The 19,250-nt window shown below is 42.2% G+C and overlaps 10 protein-coding genes across 10 annotated transcripts; 4 read left to right on the top strand and 6 right to left on the bottom strand.

Annotated features, from left to right (window-relative positions):
• Nucleotides 1-77: 77 nt before the first annotated feature.
• RNJ42_00046 (Nucleolar protein NET1) lies at nt 78-3,413 on the bottom strand (the record flags this gene model as incomplete). Its single annotated transcript, XM_071050216.1, has 1 exon — nt 78-3,413. The coding sequence occupies one exon, from the start codon at nt 3,411-3,413 to the stop codon at nt 78-80; it is 3,336 nt and encodes a 1,111-aa protein (XP_070908808.1).
• Nucleotides 3,414-3,686: 273 nt separating this feature from the next.
• On the bottom strand, nt 3,687-4,787 carry FPT1 (chromatin-associated RNAPIII regulator FPT1; the record flags this gene model as incomplete). Its single annotated transcript, XM_071050215.1, has 1 exon — nt 3,687-4,787. One exon carries the CDS (start codon nt 4,785-4,787, stop codon nt 3,687-3,689), a length of 1,101 nt encoding a protein of 366 aa, XP_070908807.1.
• A 650-nt stretch (nt 4,788-5,437) lies between these two features.
• Nucleotides 5,438-5,659, bottom strand: RNJ42_00044 (uncharacterized protein; the record flags this gene model as incomplete). The annotated part of the gene is made up of 1 exon (XM_071050214.1): nt 5,438-5,659. One exon carries the CDS (start codon nt 5,657-5,659, stop codon nt 5,438-5,440), a length of 222 nt encoding a protein of 73 aa, XP_070908806.1.
• A 661-nt stretch (nt 5,660-6,320) lies between these two features.
• SSH1 (Ssh1p) lies at nt 6,321-7,793 on the top strand (the record flags this gene model as incomplete). Its single annotated transcript, XM_071050213.1, has 1 exon — nt 6,321-7,793. The coding sequence occupies one exon, from the start codon at nt 6,321-6,323 to the stop codon at nt 7,791-7,793; it is 1,473 nt and encodes a 490-aa protein (XP_070908805.1).
• Nucleotides 7,794-8,186: 393 nt separating this feature from the next.
• On the bottom strand, nt 8,187-8,624 carry MRPL27 (mitochondrial 54S ribosomal protein mL41; the record flags this gene model as incomplete). The annotated part of the gene is made up of 1 exon (XM_071050212.1): nt 8,187-8,624. The coding sequence occupies one exon, from the start codon at nt 8,622-8,624 to the stop codon at nt 8,187-8,189; it is 438 nt and encodes a 145-aa protein (XP_070908804.1).
• Nucleotides 8,625-8,935: 311 nt separating this feature from the next.
• On the top strand, nt 8,936-11,551 carry DUG2 (glutamine amidotransferase subunit DUG2; the record flags this gene model as incomplete). Its single annotated transcript, XM_071050211.1, has 1 exon — nt 8,936-11,551. One exon carries the CDS (start codon nt 8,936-8,938, stop codon nt 11,549-11,551), a length of 2,616 nt encoding a protein of 871 aa, XP_070908803.1.
• Nucleotides 11,552-11,963: 412 nt separating this feature from the next.
• Nucleotides 11,964-13,835, top strand: SAF1 (SCF ubiquitin ligase complex subunit SAF1; the record flags this gene model as incomplete). Its single annotated transcript, XM_071050210.1, has 1 exon — nt 11,964-13,835. One exon carries the CDS (start codon nt 11,964-11,966, stop codon nt 13,833-13,835), a length of 1,872 nt encoding a protein of 623 aa, XP_070908802.1.
• Nucleotides 13,836-14,209: 374 nt separating this feature from the next.
• PAF1 (Paf1p) lies at nt 14,210-15,529 on the bottom strand (the record flags this gene model as incomplete). The annotated part of the gene is made up of 1 exon (XM_071050209.1): nt 14,210-15,529. The coding sequence occupies one exon, from the start codon at nt 15,527-15,529 to the stop codon at nt 14,210-14,212; it is 1,320 nt and encodes a 439-aa protein (XP_070908801.1).
• Nucleotides 15,530-15,826: 297 nt separating this feature from the next.
• DPB3 (DNA polymerase epsilon noncatalytic subunit) lies at nt 15,827-16,657 on the bottom strand (the record flags this gene model as incomplete). Its single annotated transcript, XM_071050208.1, has 1 exon — nt 15,827-16,657. One exon carries the CDS (start codon nt 16,655-16,657, stop codon nt 15,827-15,829), a length of 831 nt encoding a protein of 276 aa, XP_070908800.1.
• Nucleotides 16,658-16,862: 205 nt separating this feature from the next.
• On the top strand, nt 16,863-19,199 carry PPS1 (tyrosine/serine/threonine protein phosphatase PPS1; the record flags this gene model as incomplete). The annotated part of the gene is made up of 1 exon (XM_071050207.1): nt 16,863-19,199. The coding sequence occupies one exon, from the start codon at nt 16,863-16,865 to the stop codon at nt 19,197-19,199; it is 2,337 nt and encodes a 778-aa protein (XP_070908799.1).
• Nucleotides 19,200-19,250: the final 51 nt, after the last annotated feature.

Here is a 19,250-nt window from a genome sequence, read left to right as displayed (position 1 = left end):
TATAATCAACTTATAAATTGTATTTATATTTAGATGCTATAACTATCATAAAAAATCATCAATTAATATATAGTAGATCAATCTGAACTATCATCAACAGAGGAGTTTTCATCCGATGATGATGAAGAATCTTTACTGAGAAAAAGTGCGTTCTTTGCAATTTTTTCTTTAGACGATTTCTTTGGACTTGATTGAGCTGAGCTTTGTTTGCGTTGTTCAATTTTGCTCCTCGGTTCCGGTTTGTTAGTTTGTGATGATTTGAAAGTTCTACTCTCGTCATCATCTGAACTACTATCGGAAGATGAATCATCACTAGATTCATCTCTCACAAGTTTCACTTTTTTAATGAGACCCCTTTGCTCATATTTTTGAGCCAAGTTAGTTAATTGGTTATTTGCTGCCTTGGCACTCGCTTGTGAATTGTTATTGTCTGTTGTATTTTTTGACTGAGAAGCCTTGACTGGTTTTTTTGTTTTTTGAGAGGTTGGTGATTCTTTTGGTGTTCCTTTTGCAGCGGGGCTCTTAAGTTTTATTGGTGTAAAAGTTCTATTAATAGGTTCATTACTTTTTGGAGGAGAAACGCTGTCGTTTTTCTTTAAGGGTGAAGAAGTAATAACTTTCTGTGGTGTGGAAGTTCTTGCATTAACTGTGCTGGTTACAGGTTTTGTAATGTCACTAGACTTTGAATTTATTATCCTTCCATGTAGTTTCGAAGGGGAGCTTGCGGATGTCAATGACGAAATGGTATCCTTAATATTCTCTTTCATTGCCGAATAGTCTGCATTTGATTTCGTTGATTTACTATTTGAACCACTTGATGCTGAATCTTTATTTCTAGCCGTTGGAAAATCCTTTTCAGAAGTTTCCTTTGTGAGAGTTCCCTTTCTGGTAGTTTCCTTTACTGCACTTTCCTTTGCGGGAGTTGCCGTTACTGCAATTTCCTTTGCGGGAGTTGCCTTTGCAATTTCCTTTGCGGGAGTTGCCTTTGCAATTTCCTTTGCGGGAGTGTCCTTTACTACACCTTCTTTTGCAGGAGTATGCTTTACTGCACTTACCTTTGCAGGTGTTTCCTTTACTGCACTTTCCTTTGCGAGAGTTTCCTTTACCGCAGTTGCTTTTGCGAGAGTTTCCTTTACCGCAGTTGCTTTTGCAAGAGTTTCCTTTACTGTAGTTGCTTTTGAGGGAGTTTTCTTTACTGCACTTTCCTTTGAGGGAGTTTCCATTGCGGGAAGTTCTTTTGAGGGTGTTTGCTTTAGAGTTCTTTTCGTGGAGACAGTTTCGTTAGCTCTCGTTTCCTTTGAAAGTATTTGCTTTATAATGTTTACCTTCGGAGGTGCTTGCTTTGCAGGAGTTTGCTTTGCTGGAGTTTGCTTTGCTGGAGTTTGCTTTGCTGGAGTTTGCTTTACAGGAATTGACTTTACAGGAGTTTGCTTTGCAGTAGTTTGCTTTGCAGGAGGTTGCTTTGCAGAAGTTTTCGTTGCAGGAGTTTTCGTTGCAAGAGATTCATTGGATGTCGTTTTCTTTGCAGTGTTCTTATTTGTGGATTTCGACATTTTAATAGGATTCTCTTCGGCGACACTCTTCTTCATTTCAGGGTTGCTCGACAATTTCTTTATCTCCATTGAAATAGGGCTGGGTTCTCTTTCAATCTCATCAGGGAATTCTTTATCCACTATAGCTTGCAGGTCTTTAGGCTCGTTAGTTTCTTTCCGGCGACCCTTAGCTCTAGGTGTAGTAACAGGAGTAGGTTTCTCAACATTACTTGGTACAGTCTTTGCTTGGTTTCTTGTTCTTCTACGACTCGCAGCTATAAATCTCTCTACTGCATCGTTACTATTAGCTTTATTTGCAGATATGTTGCTTCTTACTGATCCTTTTATATCTAACAATGGATCGTGTACATTTTCTTGAACCTCTGGCATAAAATCTTCAGATTGTAACTTAGAGATGTCATTAATTACTGGACCCACTGATTGTAAAGGTGGTTCGACCGAAGTGCCAATTATCGGTCTATTAAGAATATCACGAGGTTTTCCACTCCTAATGTGATAGCCCTCACTTCCTGCTATGCTTCTTGTGCTATCCTTATCCCCGTTAGAATTCGTGTTATAGTCTACTTCAAATTGACGTGATGCCAATGAGCTATTTCTTGTCGGGCCAATGACTGTGTTGTGTCCTTCTTCAGTATCTGAGAAATTATCGATTCTCTTTAACACGTCTTCCACTATAGGAATATTTGTCGAGACACCTCTTTTGTTCTGCACTCTCAATTCCAAAGAAGTTTTCCTCATATTACCTCTATAATTACTTGGAGAAGCTTCTATCTTATTATCCTCGCTACTACTTCCACTACTGAAATAATTCTCGACGCCATTTTCATCAACCCCAGGTCCATCTTCATCTGCCTCGGAGCCAAAGGCTAATTCATCTGCTAGTTGTAAATCTATACTGTGTCCCATGTAGTTTCCAGTCTTGTTCTTGCTAAATACTAAGGATTTTGGTTGAGCTTCAGACATCACGCGTTGACCGCTCAGCACTACCCTATTTGGCGTGGAGATGTAACTAGTAGGTGAGTCCGGGACCAATAATTGTTGTCTGGACTTATTTGGGTCCACCACTTCAGACCTCGACACGACGTCTAGGTTGTTACTCTCTGACAGAATACGTTTCCCGTTACCTATCCCAGAACTGATTCTAATTGCTGGAGATTGCGGTTGTGATGGTGGTGGTAAGAAAGACCTCACGACTGGTGCAACAGGCTTACTTGCCAGGCGAGACGAAATATTACGGTTCATCATAATTGAAGAAGCATTATAGTCATCATTTGAAATTTCATTAGCCAGTGGTGAAGAAACCCGAAGTGTATTGCTGTTATTGTTATTGTTATTGTTATTATTGCCATTGTTAATGTTTGTGTTAATGTGAAGGGTATTAGGTTGGTTATTGGGCCTACTTCTCTTGTTTACTAGGATCTGCGGTTCCACAGAACCCGAACTTGTGCTCAACACTCTTTTACGCCTGCTGTAGCCAGAAATCCTTGCGGGCACTTCTCTCTCGACATCATCAAACTCTAGCTCATTACTCAGCATGACCATCACCGTGTTATCCATGGCAAACACATCCTTTACAAGGTACTCCGCGTCCAGATCACAAGAGTTCGAGTCTTGCAGCGCCTGTATCTCAAACGAGTCCATCCGTAGCGTCGTATACAGCTTCTCACACCTCCTTTCGATCTCATCCGCTAATTCCAGTAGTGTATTGTCAGGCTTAGTGAAATGTAGAAACTTCCGTGTCTGGTCGTGTATAATATGCGTATTGTTAGCATTGTTATGCTCATCGCTGTTCTCTAGCTCGTTATTACCGAACGGCAGTCTAGACTGCGGTTGTACCAAAACCACTTGCAACTTATACATTATATTTTCCTTTTGGCGTTTGGGTTTTTAGTGGAGGCAGTCAATTGACTTTAAATCATTATGACTTGAACTAGGTATTTACATATAAACAAGACTTTTTAAAGGTTTTACCCATTGTTTACGAAAATAAGCAGGACAAAAAAAAATAAAATCCATTTCGTATATGGTTATTATTATTATGGATTATATGATCTTTTAATACAATTGTATCTTTATTATATGCTAGTTTATATTATTATTATTATTCTTATTATGGGGGGGGGGGGAATTTCATTATTTTGAGACTCTGTTTCTGCTCTTTCTGCGTCTTCTTGGATGTTTGGAGTACTTGTCTAAATATACATCTTCGAAGTTCTCTACTATAGGTTTGAACAACATGTTGAAGTTATCCATTATCTGTTTCGAAGTATCCATCTCGAACTCCTCCATGCACCGCGGCGAGTGTATCGTTGCGGACGTCCCTCTTGCCGATCTACTTCCAGCACCCGGCGCATCCGCATCCGCATCCGAATGTACAGGCACATCCGTTGGATCTACGTCCGTTGGATCTACATCTGCGGCTGACATCGAGGCTGGCGTGTAGCTAGGAGACAGAGAATGCAAGCGGGACGAGTCCTCGGTCTCGACCTCGGAGATACTCTCGAGAGAGTTCTTGCGCTCCTGCATTGCCTTGCGGGCCATGCGGTGACAGAACCGCCTTAGCTGAGTCCGCACGACATTTTTGTTGCGCGCCAGTTCTGTGTTCAACAGCGCCAGCAGCACTAAATTCCCGTACTCCTCGTCGTCTTTCTCATTACAGCCGCCAGCATCAGCATCAGCGCCAGCACTAGCGCTGGCGCTACTGTGCGCAGTGGCAGTGGCAGTGGCAGTGGGAGGGGCAGGAGCGCTACCCCGCTCCAGAACTTTCCAAAACACGGAGGTATCCACTGCAGACCAGTCTATGTGGTATCTATCGAGACATGACTCGATCACGGCCCGACGCGGGTGTTCCTGCACCCGCGTGGCCACCGCGCCACAGCCGCGCCAGCTGCCGCGCTTGCGTTTCGTTTCATCCTGACACAGCGTTTCACACCACGCGGCTACGACCTCTTCTCCGACGCCCCACTTCCCGTCTGAGCGCCACACGCAGAACTCGTCCCCGACGTCGTCGTACTCCACAATGTAGAACGGCACAGTGCGCCTTGCACTGCCAGTGCTGCGGACGACCTCGATCTTCAAGTTATCTGCGAGAGTTTCACTGCACCTCAACTCTGCCATCCTCGACTCCTGCAAATCACCGAAATAGTCCTCGAGATCTCTAAGCTCCCCAGCAACGACCTGAGTCAGTCTCACCATACTGCCTTCGCCACGTACATATACTGTCTCTCCACTCATTGAAAACTTTATTAATTGGCTTAAAATATATTGGGTTGTCTTAATATATTGAGTTCGATAACTTAAATTAAAGGCACATATGCAAGAAACCTCAAAAAAATCTATGCTTCCTTATATATTAAACACATGTGTCAAAAAGAGAGAGATCTGCCTCGAGCACAGTAAAGTTATAACTCTCGAGATCTCTGCTAGAACACACCGCACAAGTTTCTCCGGGGTGGGGGGTTGGATTTTGGCCACCATACATAACAAAAAATAAAAATAAAAATAAAAATAAAAGGGCCAAAGTCTAAAGGAGAGGGGGGGCGGAGAAACTCCTGTACAACAAAAAAAATAACCTCGATTAATAAAAGCAACCAAATTGGTAAATTAGGGTTGCTAATGTTATGAGAAAAACACGTCTGTACGGTATGTTCTTAGAAAACCCTAAAATAAGTTGGCTTCTAGAAGGACACGTCCGTTCGAACTGAAAAAAAAACGACTAACAACAACACAGAAACAGCTGTACGGAAACATTTGAGATAAGGAGGGGGTGTGTATGTTCGATCGAAATTCGGGAAGATTTACATTTTCAATAAAAACCCTAAGACTCTTCTCTCTCTCTCTAAAAGTTAAACCCTATTGTATATAAAAAAGGACTTGCTAAAACTTTAATGTCTACGTTTCCTTTTGTATTTGCGTCTAGTGGATTTCTTTAAGGTACGGTTGAGTTTGTCGTTGTAGCAATCATCATCTTTGTGTGATCTGATGCTAGTTCTTGCCTTGGACTGAGGACGCAGCCGCACAGACATCACGCTGGCCATCTCGACGGAATCCACATCACACTCAGGTTGTTCCTTCGTTCTTCTAAACAACTTAACAAAGAAGTCCATTTTCTTACCTTGCCTTCCAACTCCGACAGAAAAAAAATTAATCTATCAATATAATATTTCAAATCAATTGACAAAAAACACAGATTAAAAATTACAGAATATGAATAATTCATAATACAAATCAACTGAGGAAATACTACTGTTCCTATAATTGTATTATTGTACTTTCAATGGTTTTTGTGCTGCACATGAATTATCACGAAATACGTAAACATTCCAAATATTTTTTTTCTGTCTGCAAAACTAATTTTTCATTTAATTTTTTATTGACAGCTGAGAGAGAGAGAGAGGCAATATAACTTTCTTTTATTTAGACTTAGCTGCTTTTTCTTGCTTGTATTGACTTGGTATTTCAACTCAATTGATTACATTCTTTCTTATTTGCTTTTCCTGGAATTCATATTGATTCTTATACATTTAAGAAAATAACTTAAAAAAAAAAAAATTAAGGATTCAAAAAATTCATAACTATAACTTCTATATAATACAAACAATTGGTTGGTGTATTATAAACGAGAAATTGTTACGAACCAAATAACAAAAACAGAGATAACACAAAATTTTTCTCTTCCCTATAAAAAAAAACTTACTATATCTCGACAAAGGAAAAAAATAATAATAAAGCAACCATTAAGGTTATTGACATAAAGAAATAATAACAATGGCTATTCGTTTAATTGACCTTGCAAGAACTTTCTTGCCATTAATTCCTGAGGTTGAAGTTCCTTTTGAGAAAGTTGGTTTCGATGATAAGGTGGTATACACCATTTTCTCTGCGTTGATATATCTTTTTGCGCAATTCCAATTAGTGGGTTTGCCAAAGGTCGATGACTCTCAACAAGTCAATGACCCATTGTACTTCCTACGTGGTGTCTTTGCTGCTGAACCAAGAACTCTGTTGGAGTTTGGTGTCTTCCCAAACATTTCCAGTGCTTTAATCATGCAATTGCTTGCAGGTTTGAAAGTTATTAAGGTTAACTTCAAGGTTCAACAGGACAGAGAGCTTTTCCAAACTTTAATTAAGATCTTTGCTTTGTTCCAATACTTCGTCCTAGCCAACATTTTCATCTTCTCTGGTTACTATGGTGCTAACTTGTCTGTCATCCAAATTGGTCTGTTGAACTTGCAATTGTGCGGTACCGGTTTCGTCACCACATTGATCTGTGAAGTTATCGATAAGGGTTTTGGTTTCGCCTCCGGTACTATGGTTATCAATACTATGGCTATCGCTACCAACTTGGTCTCAGACACCTTCGGTATCTCCCAAATTACCGTTGATGAAAACAACAACACCGAACCACAAGGTTCTTTGATTAACTTGCTTCAAGGTTTCAGAGCTAAGCACAGAACCTTGATTGAGAGCATCATCTCCGCTTTCAACAGAGACTACTTGCCCAACTTGACCACCACTGTCATCGTTGTTGCCATTGCTGCCGTTGTATGTTACTTGCAAAATGTCGTCTTGGAAGTCCCAATCAGATCTACCAGAGCTCGTGGTATGAACAACATCTTCCCAATCCGTCTATTATACGTCGGTTCCTTGTCTGTTATCTTCTCCTACGTTATCTTATTCTACGTCCACATCGGTGCTTTCACCTTGATCCAATTGATTGCCAAGAACAACACTGAGAGCATCATCTGCAAGGTCTTAGGTCATTACGAAATGATCAACAACTTGTTGGCTGTCCCAACCTTCCCATTGTCCTTGCTAACCCCACCAAGATCCCTAATCAGCAACCTAACCGAACAACCATTGACCATTTTCACTTACACTTTATTCATGGTTGTCACTGGTGTCTGGTTCGCTAACAAGTGGCAAGCCATCTCCGGCTCCTCTGCTGTCGACATCGCTGCTGAGTTCAAGGAACAAGGTGTTACTTTGAGCGGCCGTAGAGAACAATCCATCGCCAAGGAATTAAACAAGATTATCCCAGTTGCTGCTAGAACCGGTGCTGCTGTCCTAGCCTTGATTACCGTTTGTGGTGAATTGCTAGGTTTGAAGGGTAAGGGTGCCGGTATCGTCGTTGGTGCCGCTGGTGCTTTCTCTATTCTAGAACTAGTCACTCTAGAATACCAACAAAGTGGCGGTGGTAGTGCTCTAGGTCAATTCTTGGGCGCTCCAGCCGGTATGTAAATATAATAAAAAGAGAAAAGTTTCAAAAAATTTTTTTTTATTAACACCATTTTTACGACTCTATGAATTTTTGTTTTCCAATTATAGGGATTATGATTGTCAAAGAAATTGTTGTTTTAATTTAATTCTACAATCATTAAAAGATATGAATAGTGAAAGAACATTACATCTCCAAGAACTCTTGATGCAAAAACAACGATATTCTTAATTTTTTTTTTATAATACTTTATCAAAAAAAAAACTCAAGTTCTGTACTCTCTTTTTTCTTTCTATATTAACAGCATTTATAAATAATATCTACAGCTTATATTTTTATTTCATTCGTTTTCTTTAAGTATAATATATACTTCACTATTCTAGTATTTACATGTTTATGATTGGTGAAAAGTTTTTTCAACCTCTCTCAACGTAACAATCCACATCGGATGCCTCACTCTGTATCCTTCCCTTGACGACATACTCCTTCAACTTGTCCATATACAGTTTGGTATCCATAATACCTTGGTATCCCTTGAACTGATGCTTCAATTCAGGCACATTGTGGCTAACCAGTGGCTTCAAATCCAAATTGTAGTCCTTCGGCGTAACAAAAGTACGCACTTTCTTCCACTCAATGATGTACCCACCCCTGCTCGTATGTCTACCAATACCAGACGACCTAGTACCCTTATACATGTTCTTATTACCTTGCTTAGTGGTCAACGCTGTCCTATTGTTACCGGCCTTAGACTCACCATAGAACAACGTCCCATCCCGGTACTTCACCCACGGCCGAGTAAGCAAACTGGCCCGCGACGCCTGGAATAAGTTAACATTAGTAGGTCTCAACATCTCTGCGTTTCTTGTATAGCTTCTCTCTCCCTCTAACTCTTGCTCTTAGTCCTTTCAAGCTTTCTTGGCTGTCGTCCTCTCTCTTTTAAGCTCTCTCTCGCCTTATAGCCAGAAGTGACTAACTACGGATAAGGGCTCAAAACCTAAAGAAACTAGCTATAACCACCCAAACGGCCAATAACGATAATAACAGACCACTCACACGGTTTTGTTAGTTATATACAAGTTGCTTTTGGTTCAGGCTTTGGTTTTACTGCTCTAAGGAACGGAAACTAGTGGGTTATACAAGGATTAAATATTGGTATTTACGAATGTCAGCACACTCTGAATTGATCCACAAGTGGTCGCATACGTATTCGATTCTGTCGATTCTGCCGTTTCCCAAGAAGCGGTTGTTATTTGCTGGTACTCAGGACTCTAAAATACTGGTGTTTGATCTGCCGGCATACAACCTGATTAGCACAATAAGGCTTGGTGATGTCTCTGAGGAGAACACGAACACCAGGTCTAGTGTTCTGTGTCTTGCCAAGAGTGAGAATGAGGAGTACTTGTTCTCTGCTGGGGCGGACTCGCTGGTGAGGGTGTGGAATGTGAGCACTACGAAGTCTCACGAGTACGTGAACCTCGAAGAAGTGGCCACTATTTACTCGGTGATCGATATAGGTGACATCTTCTCAGTCAAGTACCTGGACAAGTTCGATGCTATAGTGTTTGGGTGCCAAAATGCGAGCTTGTTATACCTTGAGAACATATTTGAGCGGATCAACGCAGCTAACGATTGTTCGACAACGGATATAGATAAACTGCCACATAGAAGATACGATAAATTCTTTGACTCCAATGGGCCAAATGGGACTGGTGCCAATAAATTACGGTACGAAGATAGTGGTGCTACTTCAGACGACAACAACGATGTACAGAAGAATGCTATCCTTGAAATTCCCTCGGATAACATAATACCGTACGCGCATAACGGATTCATATATTCCCTGATCAAACTTGATCCAGAGTTCTCTGTTTTCTTTGATAACAGCAAGGATAATGGTGCTGTTGAATATATTGTGTCAGCTAGTGGTGACGGCGTAAACAAGGTATGGAAGTTTTCCGGGGTAAAAGATTATGTATTGATGCAACCGTTAGACGTTGAACTCGACAATAAGGATAGTGTCATCTCACAGGCAGTTGAATTTCCCTTCTTATACACAGGGTTAAGCGATGGTGTGATCAATATCTGGGACCTGAGCACCAAGCAGCTTGTCTCTACGTTAAGAACGAAGAATGAAGAAGACATCACTTCAATTTCGGTCTACCACGACCACATATTTGCTATCGATGAATCTGGTATTAATATGATACACGAGAACCAAGCCATTCATTGGAACCCTAACCAGGGTAAAATTCTAAGTTCTGAAATCTTCGAGAAGACAAGCACTGGTCATAATCTTTCCATCAACTTATTAGCCGGTGGTAATGATGGTTCTTTAACATTATGGGATGTCTCACCTCTAATTGAGAATGGATTATCGATGAGAGCTCCATTACTTACTTCAAATTCTTCTGATATATCATATTACTCTACGAAATCTTCCTCTACATCGATAAACAACGAAGAAATGCTTGACACATTGAAGGACCTCATTCAATTCCGAACTGTGTCACAGAGCAAAACTGCAGCTAATCAAATGGCGTTAAGACGGTGCGCAACCTACTTACAACAACTTTTTAATAAACTAGGAGCTTCTAATTGCCAACTCTTGCCCGCCAGTAACGGAGGCAGTCCCATTGTGACAGCCTGTTTTAAAGCGAACGCCAGCAACGCTAGCAAGAAAACTTTATTGTGGTATGGACACTATGATGTGATATCTGCTGGTGATCCTTTGAACTGGCAAACGGATCCATTTACATTAACTTGTGAAAATGGGTATATGAAAGGTCGTGGTGTAACTGATAATAAAGGTCCCCTTGTCAGTGCTATCTACAGTGTAACAAACCTATACAGATTGGGGAAACTTGGTAACGATGTTGTATTCTTGGTTGAAGGCAATGAGGAGTGTGGCTCTCCGGGATTTGCCCAAGTCTGTAGAGAGTATAAGAAAATGATTAACTCTAAGATAGATTGGATATTGTTGAGCAACTCTACATGGGTGGACGAAACCAACCCCTGCCTTAACTACGGATTAAGGGGTGTTATAAATGCTAAAGTAAGCATCACAAGTGATGCACCTGATAGACATTCAGGTGTGGACGGTGGCGTTCACAGAGAACCAACCTCTGATTTGATTAACGTCATCTCTAAATTACAGGACTCCAACGGTAAAGTTTTAATTCCAAATTTCTACTCCACCGTCAAGGAACTGGAAAAGGACGAGTACGACAGGTTCAAGAATATCATCGAGATCGCCGACATCAACAGCACCACCACAGCCGACGATTTAGTAACTAACTGGGCGAAGCCCTCACTGTCGATCACCTCCATGAAGATTAGTGGTCCAGGTAACGTCACAGTCATCCCAAAGACAGCCAGCATAGGTCTATCAATCCGGTTAGTCCCAGGCCAAATCGTGGAAGAGATAAGAGAAGAACTGTTCAAGTACATCAAGTCCAACTTCGACATGCTGAAGACACAAAATCACTTGAAGATAGAACTACTGAACGAGGCAGAACCTTGGCTGGGCGACCCTCACAACCACGCTTACAGCGTGCTGAGAGAAGAACTTGCGTTAGCATGGGAAAAGGATCCCTTGTTCGTAAGAGAAGGTGGCTCCATTCCATGTCTCCGCACTTTAGAACACATATTTGAGGCTCCAGCAGTACAGATTCCTTGTGGCCAGTCTACTGACAACGCCCACTTGAACAACGAGAACCTCCGCATCAAGAACTGGACCAAAATGGCTGAAATCCTAACAAGCGTCCTGAATAGGCTCTAGAATAAGAAGGTATCTAACCCATATATAACGAATACATAGTCGTCAGCTGATTTTGTCACTACGTGATCACGTAGTCACCGTGCATCATAATAAACCGTTGCTAGTGGGACATTTACGAGCTGGGAGTGGGATTTGCAGTTCGGGCAGTGGAATTAGGAGAAGGCCTGCCGTTGACGGAGGGGCAAAGGTCTTGTTGTCATGTCAATATCTTAAGTTTTTCAAGAATCGCCTACTTGATCCCTTTGACTCCCTCGTCCCTCTGTTCCCCCAGATTTTAATTAAAGTAATGACTTACACTTTCATAGACTTTAAATTACATATTTAAACTACTTGTTTAGGACAGGGTGATATTATCAAATAAAAACAACTTAAATAGCTACAACTGCTTCTGTTGCTTTTAAATATATAACATATGTCTGCTCTTTCTTATAACAGGCTGGAAGATTCCGATGGGAATACGCCTAGAACCGGTGAAGGAACTATACTGGACGATAAGCTCCAGCAGGAGAAGCTGGAAGTGCTGCTACCCGACATAGTACAGTCCACGCTGCCATACTTGGAGCCTTCCGATATTAAAAACCTGTCGTATACTAACCGGTACTACCACAACCTGCTGGATTATGAGAAATCCTTGACGCTATGGAACGACCTGTTCCTGAAGGCATTTGTGCCCAGGTACACTACTGGTGAGCCCTTTCAGTCGGAGAACACTGTAGACTTCAAGACTTGTGCTCAGATGATCATGATGAATGCGTTTCCCGACCTGGACTGGCACGAACGGTACCGGATCAGGGAAGTTGACGCTGCTGTCTATACCTGGGGTTGCTTGAAACATGCCAGACTGGGCTACACCGTGTCTTCTAACCAGTTCCTAGAGACTAGTCATTTGAACGGATCTGCCAGGCTCAAAATTGGTGTCAATACCCCCACGAAAGTGCCCTGGTATGAAGGTGGTGAAGGTTCTGACCTATGGTCCATAGAAGATAAAGCTGTCTCTCAGATAGCATGTGGTGGTTTCTCTTTCCAAATACTGACAAAATCTGGAAAACTCTTTAACACTGGTTCAAACTTTAGTGGAGGTCACAGGGGCCCATCACCTCCATCCGGAGAGCACGATTACAACCCGTTCAGAGAACTAACCAGGGCGCTCGAGAGGTCATACACCGTTATGAATCATAATGGTCCCACACCAATAAATATTACAGGAACATTCCCTCGCAGAGCGAGCTATAGCGGTGGATATAACAGTAACTACATGATTCCATCAACTGGACCACATGATGATATATATGAACAACTACAGAAACTAGAAAACGTCTTTAATCAGAGTGCCCCTGACAACAGCCATGTGAGAAGACTGCTGACCATTGACACATTCAAGATGAATAATCTCATTGATGAGCATGGATTCCCTACGAACCTTGAAATCACTTCGGAGATGCTAGATACTAATAAATTTATTGCTGTGACTTCTGGGAGAAGTCATATTCTAGCCCTGGATGACAGAAATAGATTGTACTCTTGGGACAATCCAGAAACAGAGGCTGGTGTCAGAATCGACTTTGAGTTCTTACACCATGAAAAGGAAAGACCAATATTGAAAATCGACAGTGGCTGGGATTTTAACTGTGTCTACATATACTCCGTTGGCCTAGTTGCGTGGAAGTCAAGAGATGCGTTAAAGAAAAATGATAGTTCTGCAAAGGCTCACTATGAGGTTGTTCCTAATACTGGTGCGCTGAACGGTGATAAGAAAATCGTCGATTTCTCTTGCACTCAGAACAACATTGTTTATTTTATTAACAAGGAAGGGTCCAACTTGTACGAATATTCCCGGGGAGTAGTTCGGGAAATTAATCTACCTGTTTCTGGTAAATTAAGTAAATTGATTGCATGTTTTGCGTCTCTTGTTGTCTTTGATAGCCAAAAAAATTGTTATTGTATTAATGTTAAAAATGGTGAATTACAACTGGATACTTTCCGTATGTTAGAATTGGAGGATGAGGAGGAGCATATTATTTCGGTAGCCAGTGGTGATTATCATACGTTAGCTTTGACTCAAAAAGGTACAATCTATACATGGGGTACCGAGAGTCAATCCTGTGGTTGTTTAGGTCTTGGGGACTCCATCCTTGACGGAAATCAAGGAAGACATTCATGGTTATCCTCAATGAGAAATGTTAACATTAATAAACCAATGAAAATAAGTTTACCAAACGACTATACATGCGTTGCTGTCGCCGCAGGCGGATGGCAGTCTGGTGCTATAATCATTAAGAAATAGTTCCTCTTTATGTTGCTGATCAATTTTATTGGACGATATCTACATATCGTGAGTTCACCCTGTTATATTCTCAATTATTTATAATGCATTTGTTTTTTGCCATTCCAAAATTGTTATTCTAATTATGCTTAATATCCCTGTTTTTATTTGTTTTATTCTTGCTTGCAATTGCAATTAATCTACTTTCTTTTTATGTATATACTTTATGTTTAATATAATTATGAACTGTCTTTACCCTTCAATAACATGCTATTTTTCACCTCTGTAAGATAAAATGAATAGTCTATTCATATGAATTTAGATAAAAAAAAATAATACATACATACAACACAATATATCATAAAATCCGATAGTAATCAACAAAAATGAGACAACTATTGATTTTCGTTAACTTCAGATCCAGCCTTCATACTTTCGTCATTTTCATTTTCATTTTGCTCCTTCTTTTCCTCTTGATTTTCACTCTCTTGTTCTACAGATTGTGATGTTTCTTCCTTAGTTTCTCCCTGGTCTGGTTTCTCTTCTTCTTCCTCTTCTAGTTCTTCTTCATCGACAGCAGCGAAGTTGATTGGATCGTATTTCATTCTTAGATGGTCCCTTACGTTCGCTTCCTTTGGCGTAGCATTTCTCAATTTGATATTTAGTTGATCAATGTTGTGTTCACGAACAATTGGTCTAATAGCGTCAGCTACCCGCCTACGTCTCAATTCAATTCTTGAACGCAGTGGTTTATAAAATGCGACACCTCTTTCATCATTTAGGACAATTGCCAGTTCGTTGAAGCTTTCAGGATTTGACTGAGTGGACAGGCCTTCTTGCGCTTGTTTAACGTGTTTCATATCGTAATCTCTAAATCTCTTAAACTTGTAATTTTTGTCTACTATGTCTTCAGCATTTACTTGTTCTTCTAGGTTTCTCTCCATATCCTTTTCAAGATTTTCCGAATCCTTTACATCTGTGGCATACATGGAAATCCATTCGTCTTCTTCCAATTCGACAGGTCTGAAAATAGCAGTTGACACAGCCAGTTTCTTTCTCTCTTGCTTATCCAGTACAGCACTACCAACAAGTCTTAACGTGAAATAGTTTTGATCCATAGAAGCTGTATCTGGCAAAAGACTCCATGTCTTCACGGCCTTCAACTTCTTTTTCACTGGGTGTTGTAATTGACTCAAGTCCTTAGTTACCGTCTCAAATGTACTCTCGACCTTTTCCACGATCTGAGAGGGGCTCAACAAATCGTCCTCTACTTCTCTCAGTCTCTTATTTATCAGGCCATTACGTTTCTTCGTGCTATCAGCTTGGATAATAGAGGAAGACACATACTCGGTTCTCCTCAAAAAAGTAACTTTAGACATATCAGTCGTGGTAACTCTGTCCATCCTGGGATCACGTAATAGAACACGGTCATGAGGATGTAGCTTGACAGAGTTATCAACTGCATAAAGATACTTTGTGTCTTGACGGTTCAACAGCCCAGGAATCTTCATGAGGTCTAACGGCATACCGAGGTCATTGTCAATCTTAATCAGAGGTGTCACATTAGTCTTAGTATATAGAGAATCAATCAATTGAGGAGAATCAACATTTTCTTCAGGCCTCTCTGGAACCTCCATCAACTTAGGAGGTAATAGAGGTGCCGGAAGATTATTCTGGTACTTAATTTTGGCAATATAATCCTGCTTCTTGGACATTATTTATGGTTATTCGTTTATATTTTTTGCCTTCCTTCTTCGTGCCCTGATTAAGCAAAAAAACACAGCTCAAACTAGTTATCAACGAGTGATATTCCAGCTAATAAACCACTATTCAATAGCCCTTCTTTCCAAAATATTATCAATCATTGTATGTGTGTGCTCTCACCAAAAAAAAAATCCAGCAAAAAAAAGTAAACTATGTCGTTATATATGATATCACGCTTCCTGGTAGGATATTAAGATGCAAGTCCATTATTTTTGTAGGATATAGCAGTAGTTGCGGTCGACACAACTCTATATGAGCATTGCCTCATCATGTACATCCTCTCCATCCTCGTCGTAGTCCGTATCAGAGTTTCCCCCGCCTTGAATATCCTCTACAACATCCATTTTAGCAACTTCTTCGAGCTGAGTTTGTACTTCTGGATCAATCTCTTCTTCTTCTTCTTCTTCTTCTTCTTCTTCTTCTTCTTCCTCATTAATGTCTTTGTTATCTGTTATCTTATCTTCACTGTATTTGAACATAGAAAGTACTGATCTCGCGGATTCCGAGGCTTTCTTGACACTGATATGACCTACAGGCTTCGCAATTGGCTTAGTATCCACATCATCAACATCCATTTGATCTTCAGCATCGTCATCGGCGTTGTCCTTGGCGTTGTCCTTGACGTTGTCGTCGCCATCGGCGACGACAGTTGCATCCGCCATCTCCGTGTCCGCCATCTCCGTGTCCGCCACGTCTGGGGCGTCCTGGAAGTCTGGGACGTCTTGCTTACGCGTCTTACGTCTCACCACATCTTCTAAAAACACAAACTCGTCCCGGTTCCGCACGCACTCCACCAAATCATCCACCGTAAGCCTCCCGTGCTTCTTCTTCCCGCTCTGCTGAAACAGCGCCTGCTCCACAAACGTCTGCACGAAGTACTCAGCAGCCATCGCTGCAGCAATATACCCCATATTAGACGTGACAATACTCTCCGCATCAGCCTTCCCGATCCGCTTCACCTTCGACAGCGGTAGCCGCGGACCCCGCTCCTTCACAGCCCGCAACACCTCCTCCTTGCGCCCGTCCTCACCAACAACGCCAGCCACGCTCATATCCTTACCAGCCATGCTCTCAGCCATACTTATCCGCTCTTATGCTCAGTCTAGTGCCCCTTCCCAAATCCCAGTCGTTACTTCATTAAAGGCTCTCAAAGGCTTCAGGCCTTCAAAAAATTTCTTATATAAGGCGAGATGGGCAAGTTGGGCCCTTTAAGCAAGCTCAAGCCAGAAGCTAAGGCCTGAAGGGAGTAAGAACGAAGCTCACTGGCTTATAACGTGAAGATCTATGAGTATAAGTGCTGGCGAGGCGTATGGGTTGCTGGACTGGCATCTGGAGAAGAACCGGCTGCCTGGGTGTGGGGAGATGTTTCCGTGGGCGCATGAGTTCTATGTTACGTCACGTAGCCCGTCGTATCCTGGGTCTGTGTGTCTTCTGCGGAGCAAAGTTACTCGGAACAGGGTTATTGACAACATAGCGATGCTGCGGGGGTCTATGGACCTGCGGGATGTGTTTATTGCGTGGCCTAATGTGACTGATATGTCTGCTGGGGACGAGTCGTTGGAGAGCGAGCTTCTGGCGCTGGGTATCGGGCTGACTGCGCCCATGGTGTCGCTGTGTAAGGGTAATGGAGTTCTGCCGTTCTTGAAGACGGATGCGACGGCGTATTCGAAGTTTCATTTGAAGCGGATGAGGAATAGGGTTATGAACCGACTGCACAGTGCAAGTCTGCCGAGCAATTCTTCTGGAGCTGGAGCTGGAGCTGGAGCTGCTGGAGGTTCCAGGCATAACGAGGCCAACATCAACCCTCTGCGGCGGTTCGATCTCCAGTGTGCCAAGATGGTAGAGATCGCAGAACATGTGCTGGTGTACTGCCTGCACTTCGAAAACGGCAAGAACCACCTCCAGTGCAATACCTGCCTGATGTACACCCAGATCATTAAGATTGCACTGTACCACCATACAGATAATATTCATTTAGAGGACGGAATCGTCTCAGATAGGAACTACGACCAGAAAATACAGTACATTGCATTTGAAAACTTTAACGAGCTGCCGAAACCGTTGCTAGTGGTGCCGTTACACCACATAGGTGAAGTGGTTCGATCCGAGAACGAGACTCGTCAACACCAGCTGGTTAGCTCCTACGACCTATTGAAGTTTAACAGCTGGGACAGCGACCTCAAGTACCACGAGAACTTCGAACTGTCAACGTTTACTTCCGCAAGTAGTATAGCGGGTGCTATTTGGGTCGGGAACAGTCTCGATAACGTCAACTACAGGAAACAGTTCGCTTTAAAACAGATGAACGGAGTGCGTTCTCTTTCTCACCCGCCAGCGGATATACCGTCAATACACAGAACAACTGTAACAATAGAAAATGTAGACTACGAAATAAACAGCAGCTCCAATATTAACAGACTGTACCGTTTACCAGATGTCAACAACCAGTGGATCCTATTCCTGAAATGTAATGAGGCGTCAGCACTACCGAGTTTCGAAAAACTGGAGTCGACGTTGGTATCTATTCTGGACTTCCAGACTTCAGGTAGACCTTTCGCACTGACAGAGAGCCACATCCTCGAGTTCCCTTCTAGCGGAACTATAGCGTTAGGCCAACTTAACATCACCTCTGTCGAAATTCTATTAAATACATGCTACCTGATGTACCAGGTCTACAAAACTACAAATTATAACACCTTACTGTATTGCACCGACGGTTACACGGAAACGTCGATTTTACTGATATCATATCTTATTTTCCTATGGGATCTCCCAATAGAGGATGTCCTATTCAAAGTGCATAAGGAGTACGGAAGACCTTTTTTCCTCTTCCACGTCGACCTGCAAATACTCGGTCACTTACAATCGCTGCTCAGGGAGTTCAGTCCTGCTAGAGGAACGAATGCTTGTAAATATGAAGAGTCCATAAAACGGTACAGAGTCACCCAGGAGAAGAAGGAGCTGTTGCGCCTAACGATCACCTCAGAAATGTTCAGCAGCATCTTCTTATTCAAGCTGCCATCCTCATCAAACTTTACGAACTTGAAGGGACCCTTACCGTCACAAATACTAGACCATCTGTACTTGGGGTCTCTAGAACACGCGGAAAGACCAGAACTGCTGCGCAGTCTGGGCATAACCCACATCCTCTCCGTCGGGGAGAAACTCTCGTGGGTGTTCAAGGACGGAAAAGTTACCACCTGCGAGACGAAAGCCAAAGTAGTCGAAAAGGACGGGTTCAAAGTGTGCTGGATACAGAACCTCGAGGACAACGGCATGGACCCCATCATGGCGCAATTGAACAACTCTCTCGAGTTCATAGACTCCTGCTACAAGAAGAAGGGCAAGATCCTGGTACACTGCATGGTCGGAGTATCAAGATCAGCCACTGTGTGCATCGCAGAGTGCATGAAACGACTCAACGTCGACGTCATGAGAGCTTACCTCTACGTCCGTGTCCGCAGACTCAACATAATCATCCAACCCCACCTGATGTTCATGTACGAGCTAGAGAAATGGGCCGAGTCCACAAACAACACCTTACTCTCCCAAGGCAAGAACAGAACCGACTGGCATCTGCTGTGTAGAGAAATATCACGGGTCAATAGCCGCTACGACTAGGTCACACCCTCCTCCTTATTCACAAATACCGGACTGAAAGTAGATAAACTA

The sequence above is a fragment of the Nakaseomyces bracarensis genome, assembly GCF_045282275.1.
Source record: "Nakaseomyces bracarensis strain CBM3 chromosome Unknown Scaff1_0, whole genome shotgun sequence".
Taxonomy (NCBI): domain Eukaryota; kingdom Fungi; phylum Ascomycota; class Saccharomycetes; order Saccharomycetales; family Saccharomycetaceae; genus Nakaseomyces; species Nakaseomyces bracarensis.
The sequence above is the reverse complement of the archived record's forward strand: the minus strand, read 5'-3'. Positions and strand labels throughout refer to the sequence as shown.